This window comes from Chenopodium album, chromosome 17, assembly GCF_948465745.1.
Source record: "Chenopodium album chromosome 17, dcCheAlbu1.1, whole genome shotgun sequence".
Lineage (NCBI taxonomy): Eukaryota > Viridiplantae > Streptophyta > Magnoliopsida > Caryophyllales > Amaranthaceae > Chenopodium > Chenopodium album.
The window spans coordinates 12100640-12128037 of record NC_137850.1 but is presented as its reverse complement, the minus strand read 5'-3'; the positions used below and the strand labels follow the sequence as shown (position 1 = coordinate 12128037).

General features: G+C 36.2%; 1 protein-coding gene across 1 annotated transcript; it reads right to left on the bottom strand.

The window, feature by feature from the left end:
• Positions 1-16029: 16029 nt before the first annotated feature.
• On the bottom strand, positions 16030-22951 carry LOC145589498 (uncharacterized). Its single transcript, XM_081646089.1, has 5 exons — positions 22802-22951; positions 20361-20807; positions 18998-20252; positions 18681-18827; positions 16030-16902 (listed from the first exon to the last, which is right to left on the bottom strand). Exons 2-5 carry the CDS (start codon positions 20409-20411, stop codon positions 16298-16300), a joined length of 2058 nt encoding a protein of 685 aa, XP_081502215.1. The 5' UTR covers positions 20412-20807; positions 22802-22951; the 3' UTR covers positions 16030-16297.
• Between the last annotated feature and the right edge of the window lie 4447 nt (positions 22952-27398).

The window sequence follows — 27398 nt, the reverse complement described above, 5'->3', positions numbered from 1 at the left end:
CCTTTCACTTTATATTAACTAGGGGAGTCTACGAGCGTTGCGCGCGGCAGGTTTAGTTGTTATTTCTGAATTGTAAAAGTTTGTCTTACTATTGAAAGCGTGATAGGTAGACTTTTAAACACTTAGTAAGAAGTACTATGAATTGAATTTCAAATACTTGTATAATGTATAAAGTGTTTCAAGTTCCATCCCCTCACTTTAATATAGTTCAAATCTCAGGGCCGTCAGGGGAGGATGAGCTATGATGATTACTAATTATTGGAACTTTAGTGAGTCATTGAATCCATTGGAATCCTATAGCTTAAAAATAATATAAGTTGCATGAAGTGTAGGATTTATTGAACAAAGAAAGGAGAGTTTATTGTAGGATTATTCAAAAGTAGACTATTGATGTTATGTTTGAAGTATTTGGCATAATTTCTTAAAGCCTAAGTTTGCAAGAGCCATTCAAAGCAATCCATTGAAGCACATAGATTGAAAAGTGATACTCTTATAAACTGTTTTCGTAACCTACTATGTAAATGTATAACTTATTTATGGAGTTATTTCTAAACTTCTAATAATATACTACAAAGTGAAATTCCAATAAAATATGAATATTATCTCTTTTTTTTTTTTTTTGGACAAAGATCACTAACAAACCAAAAGCAAAGCCTAACTAAAAGACCATAAAAGAAAGCGACGATCACGAGCCTGAACGACCAACCAATGCACAGGAGCCACCCATTGACGAGGAACTTTACGAATTCCGCAAACAGTGAAACGAGCAAGAGTCTCCTTAATCTCCTGAATCAACCAGAGGCAAGAAATATCCGAAGAGCAATGATGTTGAAACAAGGAGACAACCTGAGCGGAGCCCGTATAGATGAGAAGGCGAAGAAAACCTCGACGGATAGCCATCCAAAGGGCCCACAAATAGGCCTGCAATTCTGCCTGAAGAGTAGAGACTGCTCTACTAGCCCGAGCCCCTCCACTAGAACAACATCTGAATCAACCCGTCGACAAACCCAGCCAGAGCCCGCACGATTATCCTGACAAAGCCATGCCCCGTCACAACATAGGCAATGGTCAACCGGATCTGAAGCTTGTCCTTGCAAACACAACATTCCCCCATCCTAGTGTGGATCTGGATTGTGCCTCGATAAAGACAAAAGGTGATGTTGAAAATCCTTAGCCTAGAGTGCCCGCTTAGTCCAATCTTGGGCAAAATGTTGAATCAAGCCTGGTGACCAAACAACATGATGGAAAATACACTGATCCTGAGTAAGTCAAATTGCCCAAAGAAAGGAAATGAAAGAGAATAGACCAACAAAGTGCTTGGCCTTTCCAAAAGATGAGATTGCTGCGACGACCTAATCAATAAAGGAAAGGGAACGCTGCACCGTACCATTCAACGAGAGAATAGAAAAACCCCATAGAGGATGAATAAACAGACAATCGCGAAAAAGATGAGAGATCGTCTTAGGAGCGGTGTGACAGAAAATGCATACTGGATTAACTGGAAGACCCCTGGAAGATAAAATTGCCAGCAGAGGTAAAGCATCGTGGAGTAACCTCCAACAAAACACCTTAAATCGAGGGAGGAAAGAGAGACCCCAAAAACCTTTCCACCATGAATCAGAAGCTGGAGAGCTGACAATCGAGGCCACTAATTGCCGCCGGACTAGCAGAGAATAGGCTGATTTTGTCGAAAAACGACCATCCTTCGAAAACTTCCAGTACACAAAATCGTCCATGGGACGATGCGGCCGTTCAAGCGCTAGAATGCGCTGGGCCGAGAGACCATAAAAAAGATGATGAATCTTAGAGGAATCCCACGCGTCGGAGCGCGGAATAGTAATGGAGGAAACATGAGTCGAAACTTCCGACTCAGACACCGAAGGCTTAAGAGTCAGACCTTCTGAACCCAATCGTTAACAAGGATCGAACCTGGGAACCAGAGCCAACTTTCCAAGCTAAACCTTGCTGCAAAATCGATTGTCCTTCTAACAGTCCTCGACAACCCCAAGATGAACGAGACACTAACACCGTTCCCGAAGAACTAAGGGAAGGATACTTCGCAGTTAAAACTCTGGAAAGAAGCAACTGGGGGTGCTGAAAAATGCGCCACCTTTGACGAGCTAACAAAGCCCGGTTAACAAGAGCCATATTACGAAATCCAAGACCTCCCATTCCTTTGGGAAGATGAAAAAGCGAGGCCGGCCTAAAAGCCATACCCCGGGAAGAGGATGTCGACCTCAACCAGAAACGAGCCAGCATACTGTCGATACAATGACAAATTGAAGCCAGAACCTTGAACACAAACAAGATATGATTGAAAGAGGCCACCAGCACCGAATTAATAATAACCAATTTTGCCGCTGGCGAAAGATTAAGAGAGCCAAACTGAGCTAGGCGATCAACGATCTTATCGACCAGAAACTGAAACGCCGCAACTTTGGATTGACCCAGATCAACCGGAACGCCCAAATACGAACCGAGAGAAGGACGCTGCTTAAGAGTCAGGCAGCTAGCCAAGTAATCCCGGTAATCGGGAGGAGTATTAGGACTGAACTTGACAAAGGATTTCTGAAGATTAACCATTTGGCCTGACACTGCACAAAACTGCTGAATAACCTGAAGAAGATGTTCACAAGCTGCGGGCGAAATCTGGAAGAACAACAAGGAATCATCTGCAAAGAACAAGTGTGAGATAGAAGGGGCTCCACGCGAAATATGGATTCCTTGGATTTGAGACACTTCCTCAGCCCGTCGCATCATAGCGGAGAAAACCTCCATGCAAAGGACAAAAAGATACGACGAGAGAGGATCACCCTGCCTCAAGCCACAGTGAGGCTAAAAGGAAGACAACGGACTACCATTCACCAGAACTTGGTAAGACACCGTGGAGATACACTGATTAATGATGTGAACCCAATACGGAGGAAATCCAAAGGCCTGAAGAGTACGAGTCAGAAAGGACCAACTGACTCGATCATAGGCCTTGTTCATGTCAAGCTTGAGAGCCGCATAAAACCGTTTACGAGCCTTAGAAGCGTTCATAAATGACAGAACCTCGTGCGTAAGTAAGCTACTATCTGACATCAGTCTTCCTGGAACAAAGGCATTCTGAAAATCGGACACCAGAGAAGGCAAAACATGACGAAGCCGACCAGTAAGATATTTGGCAGTACATTTGTAGAGAACTTTACACAATCTAATAGGTCGAAACTGAGAGACCGATTCAGAATTGTCAACCTTGGGAAGCGTGACAATGAAAGTGCGATTCCAGTCTTTCAACATGTAGCCGTGAGCGAAAAAATATTGGAGTGCAGAGACAACAAACGCACCCACCTCCTGCTAGTGAGCTTTAAAGAAAGCTGCCGGGAAACCATCCGGACTTGGAGTCTTATTATTATCGATAGCAAACATAGCAGCGCGAATTTCTTCTGCTGAAAAGGGAAGCATCAACTGCTGCTGCTGAGAAACTGAAAGAGAAGCTAGATTTAGCTGATCCCACCAGGAGCTATCTGGAGTTGAAGAAGGCTGAACCGGGTTATACAAATCCTTATAAAATGAAAACACTATAGACCTCACTCCTGCCTGATCTGAGACCCACAAACCCCCTGAAGCCTTCAGACAATGAATAACATTTCGACTACGACGAGATTGAACCAAGGATAAAAGAAGTTTGGAATGAATCTCTCCTATAGCATCCCACCTAACCTTGGTACGCTGTCTCCAATAATGAAAGGCTGCGTGAACTACCGCAAGTTGCTCCGCTTTGGTGGTGAGAAAGAGACAACGATCCACCCGATTATGTATATTAAACTGCTCCTGATCAATGTCTAGAGCTAAAGACTTCCAGTTGATCCCCCAAACCTTTTTATTGGTAATACACCATGCTAGTAATCGATCCTTAAGCAATGCTAGCTTACGGGCTAACGAAAACATCGGAGATCCAGCCACAAACTCAGCTAAGGAAGAAACAATGATGGAATGAACCTCCATAGTAGAAAGACATCAGTTCTCCACACGATACTGCCGTCAATGCAGATTCCTATAAGCCGAGTCTGATAAAATAATAGCCGCATGATTAGAAAACAAAATAGGCTGATGAGATATAGAGGTATCTGGATGACCATCCAACCAAAGTAGAGTAGCATAAGCTCTATCTAGGCGTTCAAAAATAGGATCTGAATCAGTCCTATTATTAGTCCAAGTAAACTGAGGTCCAGAATAAGGAATGGCTACTAAACCTGTATCTATTTGCCATTATAGGATATCAAACCTACCAGGAATAGACAAGCTGCCCCCTACCTTATCCGTTAAAAATTCAACCTGATTGAAATCTCCTAATAAAACTGCATTCGGATAATTAACATATCCGTTGACAAATTCCAAACCTCTAACCTACCAGAAACATTCGGCGCTCCATACACGAATATATAATATTGTATTTCATCACCAACAACATTTTTACAAAGTATAACATTTTGGGATATCTACAAAGGAACCAATCCCATGGGAGGGAACCAAAAAACAAACAAACCTCCACTTGAACCTACTGCGTCTATGCCACAGCAACCCAAAAAGGATAAAGACGCCAACTTCCTAGTTACACTATCTACAGAAAGTAAAGTTTCCATGAGAAAAAACACATCCAAGCCTTGAGAGCGGACTAACGACAAAATATAAGGAATTTTAGGGGTGTCCGCCTGTCCTAAACCCCTACAATTCCAAGCACCCACTTTCATCTCGACCTTGGTGACCCATTCCGGGCGGTCACTGAACCCTCAGATGAAGAACTTGTCGAGTCCGAAACTGAGAACTTCTGACGCTTCTTGTACGGGAGCAAACACGGCAGAAAACCTGCCTCAAGTGACGGAGAACAGTGAGGAGTGGGAATCGGAGGGGCCGAGGGTTCCAACTCCCCACTCCCCCTCTTCGCAGGGCAAACCTTCTTAAACCAATGGCAGACCTCCCCGCTTTACCCTTGCGCAGCAAACCAATCAAACCGCCACCGTTAGACTTTCCCTGAGAATGGTCCTCTGTGACCGTGTGATCCGAAGAAACCATGGCCGACCCCTGGACTTCCGGAATTGGGGGCGAAAATGGAGGGGAGCACTCCATTGGGACCACACCATCCGACTCTGTTTCCCCAGAAATTGCAGACTCCGACTAAGCCATGATCATTGGCGACGGAAATTCAAACGCATCTGAAGACGAGTCGGCTATATAGCCGGATTCCTCCGATTAATCAACTGGGAACGAATCCGACAAAGATGGAGTCGGAGAAGATGATTGTATGGCTGAAGAGGCCTAGTTGCTCGGACCTGCTCCAAACGGGTCGACAAAAATGGGGCCTTTGGGTCCGAGAGAGGGAGGTGAGAAATAAGGTATATCGGGTGGGATATCCGGATCTAACCGATCCAAAGAGAAAGAAGGAGAGAGAGTACCGGATTGATGAAGAGATGGGTCGCTCAGCACATTGGGCTGGCCCAAACCTTGAACATAAGCTGACCCATATTGATTTAATTGCCTGAGAGGAGACGAAATTTCGGATGAGATAATTCTGGAGTCCAAGGCCCAATTTGGATGGTTGTGGTCCTCTTGAGAATTATCCCCTGACGAGTTTGCCATCTGTAGAAATTGGTGATAAGGATCCCCACCTCTAAACCCATTACCAGCCAAATATGACCGCCAAGCTGGTCTTGGGTAGTCACGTGCAGGAGAGTCAATGTTTGATACGTCACTATGCTAACCTCCCATGAATTGCCATGAAGCAGCATCTGATGCATGTGTTACACGTGGTTGTGCTCTACCGTCTTGAGTAGCAATCTCTAATTGCTCCTTAACAGCTCGATTAATTCCCAAATCTCGCCTTAATACTTCATTAGCCGCACTGCGATACGCCGAAGGGGAGGACGAGGGAAACAAGCCCGGTATAGTGGTGGGAGAAGCATGACCTTGATAATCCGAGGAACCGGACCTCACATCCGATGGAGATCGAGGCAATCCCATCCCGTCATTGTCATAGTCCGACGGGTGAGAATCGGCCGAATATTATGAGGGATCGTCCTCATCATGATAACCGAACCATAATTCCGTAGTCCAATTCTTGGGACATGGACGAATGCCTCGTAGAGCATTTGAAAATAAATTAGTATCGGTAGGACCAAACAACACACTTAATCCTTTGTCATTTGAATATTATCTTACTAATGCCACATTGCCAATTTCTATCTTAAAAGGTGAAGTATCTTGTAATTCAAAGGAAAATTCTATCAAACTAATAAGCAAGATTCGTTAGTGTACATAGGATAATAAGAATGGAGCTAATTTTTTTTTTTTATTTGATAAAGCAACAGTAATCAGAATAAAACTAAGCTAATATTATTGCTTATAGATAGCTTGTTTGTGTGCCGCATCTACCTTAGAGTGTTGAACCTTGCGTATAATGCACCAATCAAAATTCCTTGCTGTATATTTGATTGATTTCTGAGATAGTCCATTATATGCTCTTATCAACCCTTCCATTATCTTGCAGCAACTCTACTAAGTAGCATCCATCTTGATAATTACACATCGAAGGCCCATATCCAAACACCATCTAACTGCACCTAGACATGCCGTTGCTTTAGCTTGTAGAGCAAAATTGGTCGTACTAAAAGAGCACCCTCCTCTCGTTGTGATAAACCCATTTATTTCCAGCACCCAACCAACTCCCATGTTCTTGATTGTCTTGTTCCAGGATCCGTCAACTTTGTATAGAACAAGTAGCAGTAGCTTCTACATTCTTCCCCAAGCTAGCAATTACAAAGCCTGGTGGAATTCCCGGATAAAAAAAAAACAGGTTGATACTTTTTGAAGGCAAGTAACCTGCTCTTGAACTCTCAGCTTTCCATGGTATCACCTATAGAGAAAGTACCTCTCTGGAAAATCGCTTCATTCCTTTCCAACCAGATTTCCCGTTGGAGAACCACCTTAAAGGCTCAAACCAATAATCTAATTCCTAAAATTGAATAAAAACTATAGCATAAAACATTTAATCACTAAATTACGAAATGATCTGATTAATTAACATCATAAATCACACACAAAAATAACTACATATATAAAATTAAACTTCTGCCATTATAAAAAGAGGTTAGTAAATTTTCAAAATAGAGAATAAGTGACCTGTGGTGACAGTGGAGATGAGGATGAAGAATTCAAGAGGTGTTAAGATCTCCATGAGTGAGAAAGATGAAAAGTTGTGCCACAGAATAACTGAACGAAGATGAGAGAAAGAGGTAAAAAAAAAAAAACCTCATATGCTTTAGACGTGAGGGCAAATAGGTAAAATCACTTTTTTAAGGTTATAACCGTCCACACACTGTTCATAAGAGAAATCTTCTGCTTTTTATAAGGTAGGGGTTATAACCGTCCACACATTGTTCATAAGAGAAAGCTTCTATTTTTTATAAGGTAAGGATATAGATTATTAACCAAGTAGACAATTATGTGTCAAAAAATCAGTAACAAACTAGATTACCTTTTTCTCTAACAACACAGACATGTGTACTAGAAAATTTTTATTTATTTTTTTGCATGTAAATTTTTTTAGTGTTTTTCTAAATTATGCCAACAAATTTATTCGATTTCTAAGCTGTGCCCATGTCTTTTCAAACTCCAAAGTTGTGCCCTCAACCTCACTAATTTTTATTAACAATAACCTTTGACATCAATAATAACCTTTTTTTATTATTTTATTTTCTGATTTTTTTTTAAAAATTTTTAAAGTGTTGAACTAATTAGAACGGGACATGTGTCAAATTAATAACGCCACGACACCATTGTTGATAAAATAACTTAATTTTCGTTAACAAATATGGCTGTCAAAAGGTATTGTTGATAAAATATCGTGAGGTGGAGGGCACAACTTATAACTTTGAAAATACATGGATACAGTTTAGAAACCGAAAACTTTGGGGACATAACTTAGAAAAACTCAAATTTTTATTTATTTTTTTGCATGTAAAATAATGTTCACAAAGAATATAATAAGAGATATACTAAGGGCTTGTGTCTTTTGAGTTGAATAAAAAAAAATGTCCACAGTGAATATAATTAGAGATAGAATACGGGCTTGTGTCTTGATCGAGATGAATGAAATTGAAGCGAATAAATAGAGTAAAATGCATTTTAGGGGCCTCACCTTCCATACTTTTCATCGTTTGGGGATTGTCGGTAGGTATTAAATATTTTTTTGGCAAAATTGTTCAATGTACTAGTGATCATGTGTGATATTATGATAGATTGAAGATAGTTAATATGCTTATCCCCAAATTTTTGTGGGATAGGGTTTTGTGGTTTGCTTGAATATGGTATTAGATAAATAAAATTGAAAACAAAACAGAGTAAGAAGAGGTGAGTTTATAGGCTTTTGTATATGAAATTTGTATATTAAAAAATGTTTGGGCTATGAATTCGAAAAGGGGCTTATTTGGTCTAAAATTGTTCCGTATGTCAATATTGATAATCTATAAGTTTTAATTAATTCATAACTATATACTCTATTTATCTTATGTAAATAATAGGTACTGATTAATATGGAACCAAAACCTTGCATTGTTGTTCATCATGGTGGATGTTGGAAGCTAGTTCATGGTGTTATGGAATACGAGGGTGGGTTTACAAATATATTTAATGATGTGGCTGAGGATTTGAATGCATCACATCTTAAGATGTTGATATCAAATTTGGGGTACACTAATCTAAGCAAGTTGCATTATTTGGATCCTAGAAAATCTATGATTGATGGTATTAGGTACCTTGGATATGATGAAGCTACCTTTGATCCTTTCATCAGTCTCTTGGTTGAGTATGGTATGATTCATATTTATTGTGAACATGAAGTAACTAATATTCTCGAACCACATTATGTTGCTGACTATATTTTTGATGAAGAGTTATATGTGGGAAGCAAAATGAGCTTTACAGAGTTGTTACAACATGATGATGAGGATGCTTTTAAGAGTCCTGTCAGGCCTACAGTAGATGATGCAATTGATTATGATGAGAATGGCAGTGATATGGATGATGAAGAGGTTGTTGCTGCTATAGAAAAAATAGGAGAAGCTAAGAAGATTGATAAGGATTATGAAGAAGAACTTAGACAACTTAAAAGAGTGGCAGAGAACAAACGAAAGCAGCCTGAAGAAATAGATAGTGAATATGAGGATTCTACTGACTTGGATAGTCCTGATGATGCATCTGATGAGGAAGATTGTGGGTATATAATACCTGTTCCGACTAAAATAAAAAAATCTTCTACTTTCAAGAAGTACAAAAAAGGGACAACACCTCAGGATACTAAGTTTTACGTCGGACAAGAGTTTGATAATGCTCAACATCTGAAAAAAGCAATTACAGACTACTATATTTTCCATGGGAGAGATGTGCATTTCAGTACAAATAAAAAAGATAAGATTGGGGCTGAATGTAAATCACAGGGCTGCAAATGGAGACTTTGGGCGTCTTGGGCTGCTGGTAAAAGAACATTTCAGATAAAGACACATCAAGATGAGCACATTTGCGGTAGAAAGAACAAGGTGACATTGATTTCCTCTTCATGGGTTGCTTCAACTTATGCAAGTAAGTTTAAGATTAACCCTTACATGAGATTGCGAGAAATTGTAGAGCACGTATGGTGTGATTGGGGAATAAAAATTTCATTGTGGCTAGCAGTAAGAGCTAGAAAAAAAGGTCATGCTTTAATTCTTGGTGAGTATAGAGAGCAATATGGGTTATTACATAGATATGCACTAGAGATTTTACGAGCAAACTCTAACAACACGGTTATTTTGAAATTGAAAAACCAAGAATTTCAACGCGTGTACTTTTGTTTTGAAGCACTGAGAAAGGGATTTCTTAATGGATGTAGACCATTTATTTCACTAGATGGTTGTTTTTTGAAAGGTCCATTTGGTGGACAGCTTTTAGTGGCTGTGGGGAGGGATGGAAACAACCAAATGTTTCCAATTGCATGGGCTGTTGTGGAGGTCGAAAGTGGTGATAGTTGGGGTTGGTTTTTGGAATTATTATCTCAAGACTTAGGTACAACTAGTGGCGCAGGGTATACAATAATGTCAGATCAACAAAAAGGTTTGATTCAAGCTGCTAGTGAGATATGGAATCAAGCAGAAGTTAGGTGTTGTGCTAGACACGTTTATTGTAATTTTAGGGATGTGTTTGGTGGGGGGCAGGAACTTAGGAAATGGTTCTGGAGAATTGCCAAAAGCACAACTGAAAATGTCTTCCAAGCAAACATTGAAGCATTTCGAAAAGTTTCAGAGGCTGCTGCAAATGATTTATTGAATAGAAACTACAAGAAATGGTGTAAAGCATTTTACACACCACAATCTTGTTGTGATAGCATCGACAATAATATGAGTGAGGTTTTCAATGCATATATACTTAACTCTAGGCATAAGCCAATAATTACTATGCTGGAGGACATAAGAGAGAGTTTAATGGAGAGATTATTTAAGAAAAGAGATTTTATTGAAAAGAAAGAGTGTTTTATTTGTCCAAGAATTCAACAAAAATTGGAAGATAATAAGTTAAAGTCAAGGGGTGGTCTGCATTTTGGGATGGAAGGTTTAAGTTTGGTGTGAGAGATGGGATAACTCAAACGAAATATGTCGTTGATCTAAGAGATAGAACTTGCAGTTGCAATACATGGCAACTAAGTGGGATACCATGTAAACATGCAATTGCTGCCATTTGGAAGTCCGTGGAACATCCCGAACAGTATGTTGCAAGCTCTTTTACCAAATCTGAATATTTGAAGGCTTATGAGTTTCCTATGGAGCCTTTGAATGGACCTAATGAATGGCCAATTTCACAAGCTGAATCAATTTCAGCCCCTCCATTAAAAAAGGTTAGAGGTAGACCGCAAAAGGCAAGGAAAAAACAGGTTGGAGAAGCAACTAGCAATGGTAAAATGAGGAAGACTGGCATGATTATGAAATTTAGTGTATGTGGAGAGCAAGGGCATAACAAAAGAAGTTGTAGCTTCAGAGACGAATTACCAAGTTCAACTCAACCACTCACGCAACTTCAACAGAAAGGAAAGAAACAAACACCCCTACAAACTGCTACTGGATCCTCAGTAAGTGTGTTCTTTTGTGTGTGTGTGTGTGTGTTAATCTCAGTAAGTTCATATGCTTGTTTTCTTCAAAAATCCACTCAATTATAAGCATATGTACAATATGTTGATGGTTCTTGTATTAATGTCTTCCTTCCCAGATCAATGAACCAAGGAGGCAAGCAGCTTACTATACTGATTATGGTGGAGAGCAAACTTTGCAGTCAACTACAGTAATACATAACAATACCCAGCAATCACAATCGACTCAAGGTAGCATTTCATCATCAAACCGTAGTTTCATTTCTCTGAATGGCAGAAATTACATAACAACTCAAGCACTACAGGTATTATTTATTTATTTTTTTTTGCTCCACTCATGTCAATTCAGTATGAAGTTCAAGTAAAATAAATAGACTATATGCTAATTGATAATTTGTTCTCTTAATGCAAGGATATGGCTAACAAAAAAAGTGGACATTACAACCATAATCTAAATCAATGATATGAGAAGTTACATAATAAATCAAACTTGAGGTAAACCCATTGGCTCTGTACAATACTTTCGTATATGCTATTGGGTTTTTTTTATTTTTTTAATCATAATATTATTGCTATTAAAAATAATTCTCATTAGTGTTACACATTTTAAATTTTTTTGCAGAAATGTTTAACATTTTGAGGTTATCCAGTTACAATTTTCGCATTTTGGGCTCTACATACTCTTAACATTTTGGAGTTTTCTTCTACAATGTATTTTTTTTGTAGAGTCAAAGTCTAAAATTTATCTTTTGATAGTTGTAATTACCAAATTTAGGAGAATTTTTTATTAAGTGACCGGATTTAATTGAATTTCGGTGACCGGCAATCCCCAAACGATGAAAAGTAAAAGGTGAGTCCCCAAACGATGAAAAGTATGAAAGGTGAGTCCCCTAAAATGCATTTTACTCCGAATAAATATATTAAAATTAACACTTGATCGGATTCTTATTTTTAAATACTCGCATCACACGCACATTATTGGCACGCTAATTAATGATGTAACTGGATAAAGAAAATGAACAAATTAAGCTATAAGTGTTAAACCACAACTTAACACGCACCTTGTTGGTGGTAAATTTAATTCAATTAATTTGTAGGTTTACCCAATGGAATAACTATAACAACTTATAATGACCTAAAACGAAAATGAATTGAATTGAAATGATATGAAAATAAGAGATTTTTAAATCTTTTATTCTTTTACATTATTTTTCCACTTTTATACTCATAACTTACTCCCCTTATTTCACAATATTAACACTTTTTCACTTGCTTTCTCTTATTGTTCTTACATTTTTAGAGCATCTCCAATGGCAAGCTACAATGCTTTGTAGCTTGCTTTTCCACATAAATTTCTAAGCTACAACACTTTTTAAGCAACAACTTGTTTCAATGGTAAGCCACAACATATTGTAGTTTGCAAAAAAATAAAGTTTTAAAAAAATAATAGATAATTATACACATGTTCCAATATGAATGGAGATTATTTGTCTCTTTTTCAATCAAGCATGTAGCTTGATTGGGCTACAATTGCTAGCATGTTGCTCAATTTTTTATTCTCCAATGGTAAGCATGTAGCTAGGAACTTTATTTAAATTGCAAGCAAGTCCTTATAATTGAACCATTGGAGATGCTCTTACACTCCACACATTATATTTGGTCTGAAATGTTTGTATTATTATCTTTATTTTTATTACTCCCTCTATTTTGTTAATACTTGCTCTATTTCTCCATGCATAGAGTTTTAGTAGAAATTGGAGAAAGTAATAAAATATATAGGTAGTGGGGTAGGTAGAAAAATAAAAAATTATAAAAGCAAAAATAGTAGAGAGAATTGGAGGAGGGAGAATAAGAAATTAATAATGTACTCCCTCCATTTGCATATGATAATCTTAAGGGAATACATCACATAAAATAAAAAATGAAAAATTTATGAAATCTAACATATAAGTACAAAAACAATTCTTAATTACTTTTGCCTTATTTTTATTTTTTTAATTTATTTGGGAAGATTTCAACCATAATTTCATAATTCAAGAATGGGATTTTCTTACATAGAGCCATGTCATTAATCCACAATCAATTTAACCAATCAGGTTTTTTTTTTTTTTTTTTTCGAGCGGGAAGAATTATAATATATTAATTAATAGTCATACAACATCTACAATAATATAGTTCTTTAAACCACCAATCAAAATTTAATACGTGTAAAATAGGACATAAAAACTAAGTTAAAAATATAATACATTCAATACGAGTAGATTTTTTTAAAACGCTCAAAATAGTATATGGGATTAACAAATAGATTCAGAGGGAGTATGATTTATGTTGGGTCCACTAGTTAAGAGAATTAGATTAAATATTGTAAAAGCTTTTCAAATAAAAAAAAATGGAGCAAGTATTTAAAAACGACCAAAAATGAAAAAGTAGAGCAAATATTTAAAAAAAGGTGGGAGTACTAAGTTCCTATCTTTATGTATTAATTCTTAGACTATAGAGGTAATAGCGAATTTAAAGAATGAGAATAAGCATTCCCAAAACAAAACAAAACAAAACAAAACAAAAAAGGGAAGAAGTTACTACTCCATCTGCCCAAAAGTACCAAGCAAAGGGTGAAATTGGTAGGAAACTCACCTTGTAAGTTTAAATTTACAAGTTCAAGCCTCACTCACTACAAAAATGCTTGGGAGTAGGGAGATTTCCTTACCTCCCCCCTTTACTCTCAAACGCTGACTTGCGGAGCTGGGCTGACTAAACATGTGAGAGGTCGACAAGGTGCTCATCTTACCTTTAAAAAAAATGCCCAAAAGTAGTTTTGATACTCATCATGGCATAATTTTATGTGATAAATTAATTATTTAATATTTAATTATCAACTAGTTTTTGGTCCGGGCAACGCCCTAGGTCATTATATGTATATTTTAAATGAAGTTTTATACGGAGTAATAAAAATTATATGATTAAAAACAAATATAGTTTAAATTAGTTACATTTACTTCGGTATCCCTACTATTTAAATATTTCCTTCGTTTTTTAATTATTACACCACTTGCCTTTTAAGGAAGTTTTGTAAATATTGCACCATATCTATTTAAAGAAACAAAATGTCTCTATTCACACTGTAAATACCTAATATACCCTTACTTTTAACACTTGATTCTTTAGTTCATGCTTACATCACATTGATAATGTACTTCTACCCTTTTCTCTCTTCCTTTTTTTCCACTATAAAAAGTATTGTGTCCAACCTATATGGTGCAATAATAAAAGAACGGAGGAAGTATATTTTTACAATCATTATTGAACATCAAAATATATTATCCAATATCTAGTATTTAAAATTATTAATTTGCTTCGTTCGACTTCAAGTTTATGAATATGAACACATTGTGATAAATTAATTATTTAATATTTAATTATCAATGTTACTCTAGTGAAAAATTACATGTGAAATGAGAGGAAGAGTTAATAGGAATTACCATACTTGTTCCAAGTAAGTGAATTGTCGGAAAGAAAGACATCCAAGACTGAGATAGAAATGAAAATCAATACAGTGCTTGTTGAAGGGGAGAAGGTCGGGGATAACAGGCTGATGACTCCCAAGAGCAGTTTTTTCTTAATCCAAGTTTGACTCTATTAGACATCACAGTTGATTGAAGGTGGTGTCAAACTCCCTGGTCTTCCAGGCAAGCCAACTCATGATGAATCTCTTGCTACAACATCAATCTCGCCCTTTTCAACCATCAAAAAGGACAGTACCAACACATAAAACGACTTGCTCTCTGGAATCAAGTCTTCTTCAATGGCTCACTTCGCCTACGCAACGAAGAGTAGTTTACTTACTTGCTTTGGTCGAACATGCCAACAACATTCCGTTCACTTACGCAATAGTTAATGTCTAACAGCTAGACATGCATTGACAAATGTCAAACAATAGCAATTTTGAAAATAAAAGGGTCTGTAATGTTCAGCTTAATTTCAATTCAGTTCAGCTCTGCTCCAATCAATTCAGTTCCTAATTTCCTTCTCTCGTAAACAATTCATTTCAGCTCTTTCCAGTTCAGTTCAGCACTAATTAATTCAGTTAAATTATTTTCAGTAAATTAAAACAGGCCCTTAAGGGATAAAATAATACTACTATATTAAAAATATCAAAGTTTTTTTTTTTTTTTAATTTCTTTTTTTATTTTGAGGAATAGTATCAAAGGTTCTTAGCTATTGTTTGTAATATCTAATTATTAGACATTAGGACTTCCTCAAATGAGATAAAGGGTAATACTTTTTTGAAAAGAAAGAATTGTAAAAGAAGATATTGGGAATATAGTTGTCAGATAGAATTAGACCCCTCAAATTGTAGCAAGTATTTTGATATGAAGGATTAAAGGGATCTTATTCGGTTCCTTAATTATGGCCTATGACACACTTGTTACTCCGTAATGCATAATTTTGACAATAATACAACCTCTGTTTAACATTATGCACAACAACCGAGTATTTTTGTTTGATAAAAAACTCAATTGATTCATACTTTTGGGACATCGAATTTACAAGTGAAAATGAGCCTGATGGCTGGATTTGGGTATATGCAAGCACATCCACCTGTTGCACTGGCCCCTTTTGAGGTTAAATACTTGTACATAGTATGAACTTTACTCATTGCAATTACATACCATTAGTATAAATACTTCAGCGGCTCACTTAATGGGTTAAAAAGCTACTTGCATATCTTTGGTTATGTGCAAAGAGAAACTACTAAATTTTTTTACTAGAGGTAAACTGTAATGAGCAAAATTCCAACTTCATGCAAAAACCAAGCATATAAATGTTCTGACAGTTAGCATCCGATTCATACTCCATCACAATGGCCGCAATCAAACGCTAAAATAATGGACTATATATATAAGTATATAACTAAGAAATGGCTAGAAAGTCTTATGAATTTATGATTGTAGCAAATTTCTATTATTGCATCGAAACAAACTTAAATTTCAGAAGAGCACCAGCTTCATAATGCTCTTGCACCAGCGTAATATGAAAACTTTAGTAACTAGAAAAAAATATCACAAACCACAAATATAATTCCATGCAAAAGACGATAGAAGGGACCTTACTCCTGGTAGGTTTGATAAGCAGAAGACAAACTTAAAGTACAGCGAGAGTGCCCTCACTTCGACTTTTGTGGAGTGAGAGACCAGATCTCAAACTTTGAAGCTTGTTGGAAAAGTCAATATTATTATGGCGGTGACTCGGTTTTGCCCCACTTGGTGGAACCAGCACATGTTTCCCTTTAGATTGCCTCAGAGAGTCTGATGATTGACCCTTCTGCCCATGTGTAGATGAATGAGTTGATCGTTTTGGAGCGCCACTTCCACGACGTGAGGAAGACTTGTGATCAGATCTAAGTCCCCGGTCTGAAATACCCAGTCGAACAGACCTATCCGAGGAATCTTTCAGTGTGCTGGATTTTATATTCAGCCGGTTGTAGTAAGCCAGATAGGGAAGTAGGCCCTGTAGATACTTTTTCAGTTGCTCATCCCCGACATTTTTCTGGGCAGGATTTCCTTCCAAACTGATAGCTTGCAAGGAATTGTAGTTAGCAGCAAGTTGTCCTAGACCTTTGGAAGTAGCAATCTTGTTGAACCGCAAATCAAGAACAGTTAACTTTAAAAGCCTGTGTAGACCTTCCACCTCACTGATTTTATTTCCAGCTAAGTATAATTCCTTCAAAGTAGAGCATGATGCAAGACCTTCAAAACCAGACCACAACAACATGCACATGAATTACACAATATAAGTTTTTGCAAGGGAAAACAGCAACAACAAATACCAGACATCCAGAAACGATATCATAACATAATGAGAGCTGAAAATTATATACCCATTAGGAAATTTTCTTCCAAAGACATACACATAAATAAAAAATTCATCATTTAATTCAATCACAACATTTTAACAACTTGGAAAGAATGAGAAATCACAATAGCGCTGGGGCATAAACAAAAAATGGAAGAAGATACAAAAGTCGAAGGCCATTCATTCCATTCTTGGGAAAGAACACTTCAATCAAGATAAGGTATTTGGAAAAAGCGAACTTTGCATGCCTACCAAATAAAACTCTGCTTACAAACAAGTACCCCCCCCCCCCTCTCTCCAAGCCCCATCCCCACGGCTATAGATGATTTGGTTATCTGGTGTCACCATCACCTTCTAGGTTTACGATTTGTTCCCATCTAACAAAAAAAAAATCTTGCCTTCTTGGTAGTTAACAAACAAATAAAGGTGGTGTTTGGTACAGGGTATTTAAAAAAGTGTAAGGAAATCAAGAAGGTTGATTCCCTTTGTTGATGTTTGTATTGACATATTGGTCATTCCCTTTCCTCTCTATTTCCCCAAAGTCTTCTAGGTTGATTATCCAACCCCCCCTAGGTATTTAGATTCTTTTTTCTTAGCCACCATCACACCACACCACACCACAGCCACCATCACCAACGCCACCTCACCACTCCACCGCTGCCACCCTAACCGCCACCACTTCGCTACCCATAAGCCACAAGATCCATCCAAGAGTCAACCCAAAAAACCCACCACCACCCTAGAACATCCACCCCAACCCACTCTACCAACTTGAAAAACCATTGACACACCCGTAAATTCACCCCCACCCCTCGAAAACCCACCCACCCCCGTAAAATCTAATCCACCCACCCCACCCTAAAAAAATCTATATCTAAGAGAGCAAAAGAGATAGAGGAGGTGCTCTAATGAGATGCGATGGTGCAAGAGTTAGGCAAAGGCTGTGTTCTGATGCAAAGGTAAGGTGGTGCTCCACTAAATAAGGTGGAGTTATTTTGGTTGTAGTCTTGTAGAGGTGGATATGGGTTGAGAAGGAAGGAGGTAGTGCTGGTGGTTTGTTATTATTATTATTATTATTTTCCCTTTTGTCTCTTTAAACAAACAACGTAGTAAATCTAAGGGTTTTACTTTCCTTTCCCCTCCATTCATTTTCTTGATTGCATACCTGTATTCTTTGTTTTATCAAAAGCTAATGGAATCAAACTACTTTCAACAAGTTACGAAATAATATTCTACTTAAAAAGGATTTAACACTGCCAACAACTAATCACATTCCCACTTTTTGTAAATAAACAAGTCTTATTCAAGAATGGGTTTGGGAGTGCTACAAAAGCCACAACCTTGCTACTCGAAAAGCAATTTTTGGCATACCCCTATCCTACTTTTTTTTTACAAAAAAAGGGGTAGACTATCTTCTATTACGTCTATAGCTTTTTGCCATTTGTTACTCAATTGAAAAAAAAAAAGATGAGTAACAGATCTCTTTACCAATGCACCCCCCCCCCCTCTCTCTCTCTCTCTCTCTCCAACAGAACAAAACATAGTTTCAGTGATTTGTTTTGAAAAATGCTTCTCAATGGTCGATATCTGGTTTATAAGAAGAAACTATGCAGAAAAAGGTAAGAAACTAAGAAGACACTTATAAGAAGCCACATGCCAAGTAGAAACTTACCATGTCCAATTCTGGATATTTTATTGTAACTCAGGTCTAATATGCGAAGCCTTGTAAGCTCTCTTAAACCTTCAATGGTCGATATCTTGTTTTTGGACAAGTTCAACATATGCAATCCTCGAGGAAGAGCACCGGCAGTAATTCTCACTGCAAAACAAGCATCCAAAGTCACTACAATAAACATAGCAAAGGAAGAATAAAACCAGAAGCAAAGAGGTAGTAAAAAACAAAGCAAAGTACAACTTAACACAAAAAAAGCTAAATTTGGAAAAGATACTAATGACTAAAGTAGATCACAACAATTGTGCTTCACCAACCTATAGAATTCCCAGATAGATTTAGAACCTTTAAGCCAACAAATGCACTGAGAAGTGGGATTACAACCAAACCATGATTGGCCAGCTGTGCAGTGGTCGTTGTGGCATTCAGAGAAGATATGTATCTTTTTGCTGCCTCCATGCCTGGGTATAGATTCATATCCACTTTATCCAGACCATCCAAGAATGCAGATCTTCTTTTTACCTCATTACCAGAATCAGCCACTTCATTGGTCTCTTCTATGGGGCTGCAGTGCTGAAGATCAATAACCCAATCCTCAATGAGCTTGGTCTTAAATTCCCTGTTCGCAAAGTCACCCCAGGGATCAGATGAAGAGTTGCCCTGGCCATGTCCCATTGCACCAATTTCATCTGGCATTGGGACTATCCAGTCTTTGCTTGAACAACCATAATTATAAGAGTCACAACCATTTAAAACAGCATTTTCTCCATCAAATTTCTCAGGACAGTACAAATTATCATCCTTGCATAATCCAACAATCTCTGCATTACGAGCTGAAACATTTTCATTGTTAACAGAGAGCTTTTTAAGATCCTCGAAAGATCTATTACAAGACGTCAGCATGACACAGGCAGAAAGACCAGGAGAAGTTGGAGACATGGACCCAAAATTTGGCATAGAGTACGATTTAGAAATGCAGGATTGAGTAGGTGAATTCAGACCAGAACCATCGGGAGCCCCCGTATGCAATGAGCGATGAGAGTCTTCAAGACCTTCCTTATTCAAATATTGAGGGTTATAAACAGCTAAGACTAACTCTTGGTTTCCAATATCAGAACTAATATCGGGGCATAGCATACGAGGAGCTTCATGATTCTGATCAGGAGAGGAGATCCCTTGACTCCTGGCATCATTTGTAGGTGATACATCAACAACCTCATCACAATCATGTGACCCTTCAAAAGAAAACTCCTGATCATTGCAGTCATCAACATTACTGACACCAAAGATTCTTTCTTTTTCCAATTCACAACCAAAAGAGAGACTTCTTCTAATATTCCCTGTCTGAAAGTGCATAGAGTCTGCATTACTCACAACATCATAATCACATTTTACTTCTCCAGATTTCCAACTACGTGAGGCCAATGTAAGATGCTCAGTTTCACTAGCCTCACTTTTCCCTATATGAAATTCATGCATGGTTAAAGGATTGCCAGAGTATGCTGATGCATTATTTTGAGAACCAAGTTGCAGTGTCTTGACCATTGCTTCAAATGAAGGTTGGGCTGATTTCTGAGAAACACCAAAAATAAATAATAAAAAGATATGGACAGCTATAAGAATGAAGCATAGATTATTCATAACAACTTCAAGTGTAATACCAAAAACTTTAATACTAACCTTTTGCTTTTGACCGGGAGCGTGACCGTAGAAGCACGAGAAGCGACCCATAATACACTAACAGGCTTGCAGCACTGAGCAGAGATTTACTGAATAATCAATCAAATTATCACAGAGAGCTAAGAATGACCAACTTATTTACATAGTCAAATTCAAAATTACTCCAAATAGCCCACTAGCACAATTCAAAGACTTAAAAGTGTGGTAACTTTAGCCATAATCAACAGATAAACCCTCAGAAGTACGACACAATCTCCATATATGGGATGACCTTGATCTTCGCAAAACACAGAGTACAATCACACGGTCATTAGTACCCCACACCCGCTTGGTGGTGCGAGAAAACTTTGACTGGGTTGCAGCTGCCAGAGTGATTGAAAATCTTTGCTAAGCCGGAAAGCTGAATCCCAAGCAGATACAACAGACAGATTGTTGATGAGCAGAGACCTGAATAAAAACATTGAAATTGAACAGTTGAGTTCTATGTAATTATACTCTTCTCCTATACATTTCTCCATATTAAAGTAATTTCAGCCTTTATTGTCTAAGTAGACTCAGCACTTTTCCTCTAAGAAGCCATCATCTACTATAAATGAGTCAATGACATAATATCAAAACATAAACATAAACAAAGATAAAAATAAAAATAAATGCTTAAATGGTGATAAAATATGCAAAGCCTACAGGCAATTAATGCGATCAATACAATTAGATTTCTCAGATTCATAACTACTTCCGAGAGACATGACACAGCAAAAGAGCAAACAATTGTATATATTCTAAGATTGACAGAGAGCATGAACTACTACATTCACCATCACTAATCTGTATTCAGTATTATACTTTGACTTGTCAATCATGGGTCAATTCAGAGTGGATTTGGGTTCAGGTAAACACAAAGGACCATAACATCTTTTGATGAATCAACTTATCCTCGTTATCTATCACTCATAAATCATTATTTAAATCTACTATCCTCCTTTGATTCATACATAGTTATCAAATTGATAACATATCAGAATTGGATCGTAGCAAAGTCTAAAAGCAAGGTTACACAGAAAAAAGAGAGCTGAAACAACACACCAGAGGATAATAAAATGTGTAATTATGTTAAATACCCTAGAAATTTCAACAAATTAACCTTTGAATGTTATACATTAACTCCGCATGCATATAAGTATATAATTCCAGGTTATCCACTTTAACTATGACCATCACCATAGCACAACGATTTTAAGGAATTCCAGGTGTATGTTTCAGATATTCAATTTCTCACTTATAGGTTAGAATTTAGAAATTTTTGGGATAGGTTGACATGAAGATTCCAATTTTGCAAATTTTCGACAGGGCTAATAAAATATGCACACCAAATGTATTTCTAACTTTCTAAGTATCCTTTCCTTGGTTATAAAAGTATTTATAAGGAGAAGGTATTCCTCCAAGTACCCAACCTAAACTCTGTGACAAGTTGACACCAAAACCTCACCCATGTAAAAATACTTACAAAACACCACCCCAACTCGACAAATTTATCATCCTCTACATAGATAGTATACACTTCGTTAATCTGACCAATGTGGAGCACTTTGTAGCTACAAAATATACTCGCTTAAATATCTGATGTGCCAAGGTAAGCTACATGGCATCGTAGCTCACCGTTGGAGATGCTCTAATCTAGTTATTATTTTCACGATAATTATCACCAAAACCAACTATCCATTTTCACTCCTTCAATTCTCATAACCACTCATTCTCACACCTCTCTAGGTAATAGCAAGTATTATTAATCATGTAAGGATAAAAACAACCAACTTAATGGTAGAAGTTCGTGACCGGGGTTAAATCCAAAACATGGTCTAAATCAAAACCAAAACACAGCCTAAGTCAAATTCAGAACAATGCCTAGGTCGAATCCAAAACGCGCCTATTTTAAAACCGAATCCTGGTTAAAATACCAATACAATTACAAGTTTTCTTTTACTAACATGACTTCCTGAATAGGAATCAGCAAAATTTCAAACATACTGAAATATAAAACAAACTTAGTAATCTCCAGTAATAATTCAATTAGCAATTACCTTAGCAAATACTAAAAAAATCCCATTATAAATAAGCAAAAATACGAAAGATTAAACATATATTACATTTTACATACACCATATATATCAAATAAATAAAAACCCATTTCTGTAACATTCAATTTCAAATTTACATAATTAAAAATATATTAAAACATATACTTTTAATCGTTTATAACAAACACAAAGAAGAATTATATCAAAAATAATGAAAGAAAATCAACCCCAAAAAACGATCATACCATAAAATCTTGGAAATTAATTGAACAATAAATTAAACAATCATCACAAATTAATAACAAATTCAACTACAAATTAATAGAAAAAAATTGAATAACTTGAGGAAAAAATACAAGAGTTAACCTGTTGATAGCCAGATTTTTGTCCAATGAAAAGAGAGAAAGGAAGAAGAGGCAGAGAGAAAAGGGGTATTCTCAACTTTGCAGAGAAATGACGAAAAGTAGATTTATTCCGAGTTTTCTTGCGTTTTTTTTTTTTTTTTTTGTATTTTCTTAATTTTTTTTTATTTTAATTTCTTTACTTTTCCGCTGTCCAAATCGGAAGCTCCAAAACTAACCCTAATAAAAATCGTAGATTTTTCCAGCAAAAAATAAATAAATAAATTTATAAAAGATTTTTTGGGGCACGAGAGAGGCGGAAGATTCAGCTGAGCATTTGAGCAAGTTGCGAACTTTATTTATTTATTATTTCTATATTTCTGTATTTATTAAAACACTTAAAAATCTTTATAATTTCTTTATGTTGATAAAATGATATTCGTCAATGATTTTATAACCACAAAATTAATCAAAATAAAAGCAAGTATGGACTACTTTCTCCGTCCCTTTCTTATATTCCTATTTGTAAAATTACACGGGAATTAAGGAACTTGGAATAAAACAAATAACAATAAAACAAAGTACAATGGGAATTACAAGACATTAATTGATGTCTTTGAGTAAAACAAAAATAGAATAATATTTAATGTTGCACATGTCATCAATCCTTTGAAAAGGAAAAGGACTAATAATAATTTATAGTGGAAAAAAAAGAACAATCATATTCATTTAAATTGATGCACATGGATTCTTAAAATAAGAGTGAGAATTTAGAAATTAAGAGTGAGAAAATAGAGAAAGTATTAATTACAAAACAGAAAAATAGGGATAATTTGGGATATTTGGTAAAAATTTACTTACTAAAAAAAAAAGTAGGAATGTAATTTTGAAATATCTAAAAAGGAAAGCAGGAATGTAAAAAAAGGACGGATGGAGTATTATTCTTTGAAAAAGAGCCATGGAAAATTGTGAGAGATAAGGCAATTTCAGAACCTCTTTTATTTACATCTGGATGTACATGATAGAAGTAGGTGCATCTAATGATCTAAAAATCTGTTTAATTCTTTTATTATTCTATAATTTATTTTTTTTTTTGAAATTGTTTTTTTTCTTTTTACCATCAAAACATCTATAAGTTTTATTTTACCATCAAATAAAATCTAAAAATTGTTTTCAACTAACTACCATCAAAATAACCATTATATCAAATGAAATAAAAAAAAATCTCATTTTTTGTGCCAAACACATGCTCTATAATGGTTTTGGGGCTACGTTGAGTTTGATTTAAGGTCGAAATTGACAAAAAATTACTGCAAATGTCTTGTTTTACCTACTTATAACATTGATACCTAAGTTTTATGACATACGCAAAATGAGACATTTTTGATAAATTCTAATCAATTTTAAACTCAAATTGGACCAAAAGGACCAATGTGACCTCTAAAACCTCCAAAGAGCTTGTTTATGGTACAAAAATCGAAGAATTTTTTTTTAAATCGTTAAATTTAACGGTTTTCTTAACGACAAGTGGTGAAAAACAAATTTTAAAATTTTTATTAGAGGTAAAAAAACAATTTCATGTTTTTTTTTTATTTTTTATTTTTTTGGTAAAAGTCAAATCCTAATTTTTATGTTACAAGTTCAAGAACAATTTTATATAACAAATTTAATTAAAATGTAGATTTTTTCAAAATAAGTGTATAAACTTTTATGGTATACGAAACAATTATTAATGTAAATTATCATTTATGTTTTAATAACTCTATGAATTTATATATGCAAGAAATGTGCTTATATTTGACCAGTCCTTAGACTTGCTACTTGGGAATACGTATCAATATAGGGTATGAAATTAGTGTTAGTATTGTTAGTAACAACAAATCCTTAGTCACAAAATGATTTGGGGTCGATTAACATGAATCGTCATAAGAAATCGCATAATATAAAGAAACAAACATAACAAAACTATCATTTAAAAGAGTTTGAAAAAAGGCGAGTAAACAAAAGAGCGAGTATTTAAGAAAAATTAAGAGAGTTTTAAAAGAAAAACAAGAATAAAATTCAAGAAAGTTTTACAAGAGTGGTTAAAACGTTCTAAGTTGAAAACATAATGTTTGAGAAAGATTTAGCAAAGGAAAACAATACACTTCACATAACATTAGTGGACTGAAAATAAATTTTAAAATGAAAATAAATTTAAAAAGTATACATAATCAATTCATGATCAATTCATGTCATTGACGTAAATTTTCGCCCTCTACACCGCCCTCTCCAACTAACACCATATTCTCCTCAATCCTCAAAGCACTCATGTCACTCTCAATCACTCTCTTTCAAGTTTTCTTAGGTCTTCTCCTACCTCTCACAATCCCAACACTTTGAAATTCTTCAAGTTTCTTTATCGGGGTGTCACTTGGTCTCCTTTTTACATGGCTAAACCATCTTAAACGATTCTTCCACATCTTGTACTCAATCGATGTAACCCCTACTTTCTTCTTTATTATCCCATTGCTTAACCTATTCTTTCTTATATGACCACACGCATTCATCGCAATGAACATATGCATCTCCGCCACATTCATCTTATGCACGTGACAATGCTTTATAGCCCAACATTTTGTACCACATAATTAACAAAGCATGTCTTATTGTCGTTCGGTAGAATTTTCCCTTTAATCTATGGGGCATGCCTAGATCACTTAAAAAAAAAAAAAATTCGTCGCACTCTTCCACTTCAACCAACCCGCTTTGATCCTATGAGCTTCATCTCCGTCCAATTCTCCATCCTTTGAATAATAGATCCTAGGTATCAGAAGACCTCACAACTTTGAACACTCTTCCCATCCAAGGTGATCACCCCTGCCTCATTGTTTTCCACACCGCTAAACTTACATTTAGAATACTATATCTTACTTCTGCTCACCTTCAAGCCATGGGAATCCAAAGTCCATCTCCACAAATATATTCCAACTTACTTTCTACGCCTTCTTTCATCTTATCAATCAACACAATATCATCAGCAAACATCATGCACTTGGTATATCATCCCATCCAACTAACTTTAGAATATATGATGACAAAAAATATTGTCTTTTATTAAATAGAATTTATCATTATTATATAAGTTAGGAAAAATAAAGTTTAATAATCCCAACTATTGGCGATTTACCTACAATAGTCCCAACTAACGTTTATTTTCTAATAATCCTAACTATTGACCCAATTTTCCTCTAGCAGTCCCGGTTGACTGGAAACCGGCTTTCAAAGTTAACCTTCCCCCAGAATTTTTTTTTTACCTTTTTTTTTTTAGCAATGTTGACCTGGACAAAAACTTAAGTTGACCTCCCTCAATTCATTTCCCCCTAAAGCAGAAGCCACGTCATCACTTCCCTCAACCACCTTATGTAGAAATTAAAGCCCGCCATTAACACTTCTTCCTTCGAATTAACTTCTTCAACCAGAATTCAGTACCCAAAATTGGCAAAAATCTAGCGAAATTGCGTTTCCATTTATAGAAAAAAAAGAAGTGACGGTGGTAGGAAAGATTTCGCGTCGACATTGAAGAACTGAAGTGTTTCTGCACTTAGGTAAACCCTAGTTCTGTAAATTTTCGCAAAGATTGTTGATTTATGTTACTAATTGATGCGATTAATTGCGAATGTTGAGTAGAATTATGTGTTAATGTGGTTAGTTATCCTGGTTTGTGATAATTTGTGAATTATAATCAATTTTGATTGTTGTTTTTTGTGGTGTTAATGTATTCGTTATGTTAGGGTTTATTATTGATTATTTCGGGGTGGGTTAGTAATGGTGAACTATTGTTGTAGTTGTTAGGTTGAAATGTGTGATAAAATCGCTTTGAAGTTTTGGCATAGTGGGTTCTTCAAGCATGTTAGTAATGGTGAATTGGTTTATGAGGGGGGAAGAGGTAAATCTAGGCAAATTGACCTAGATTTGTTAAGTTTCTTTGACATAATAGAGTCAGCAAAAGAGTATTGTAGGGAGGGTAAAGATGTTGTTGGTCTATATTACTTGGTGCCTGGGCTAATAAGTATGTCAAATGGACTAAGAAAAGTACATGATGATGTTGATGTTATGGAGGTAGCAAAGTTGGGTGTGAAGTATAGGTGTGTGGAGCTTTATATAAAGCATCGTGATGAATCACCTGAGCTTGAGCAAATGGAGGAACCTGCAATTGAAACACACTTTCAAATACTGACACAAGCATCACAGTCTTCCCCAAAAGCATCCAAGCTTAAAAAAAAAGAAAAAGACACCTAAAAGGGGCTCACCTACTATTTTGACTCAAGTTAGGACAAATCCTAGGACCCAAAAAAGCCCCGCCCCAACATTAATTCAAAAAGAGCTGCCAAAAAAGCATCTTCCACCTCACTCAAAGAAATAGATACCCAACTTCACCCTACCTTACCCATACTGCTTTTAATACCTCAGATCTAGATTTTGAGAAACACACTACTCCGCAAAAAACCACATCACCCAGAAATATAGAAATAGTAGCAAAAAACTCTCAACCCCTTGCTGATGTTGAATTTGATTGGCTTGATAACAAGCCTGATAGTCCACTTAGGATAGATCGACTGTGTGAAGGTTACTACAGTGAT

Bases quoted from the DNA above. Each gene is read 5' to 3' on its own strand.
- LOC145589498 (XM_081646089.1), bottom strand. From the start codon at position 20,411: ATGGGTCGCTTCTCGTGCTTCTACGGTCACGCTCCCGGTCAAAAGCAA. The intron at 20,253-20,360 runs GTTAGTATTAAA...GGTGTTTCTCAG, and splicing joins CTCCCGGTCAAAAGCAAAAG to AAATCAGCCCAACCTTCATT. The intron at 18,828-18,997 runs GTTGGTGAAGCA...CTTGTTTTGCAG, and splicing joins TCTATCTGGGAATTCTATAG to TGAGAATTACTGCCGGTGCT.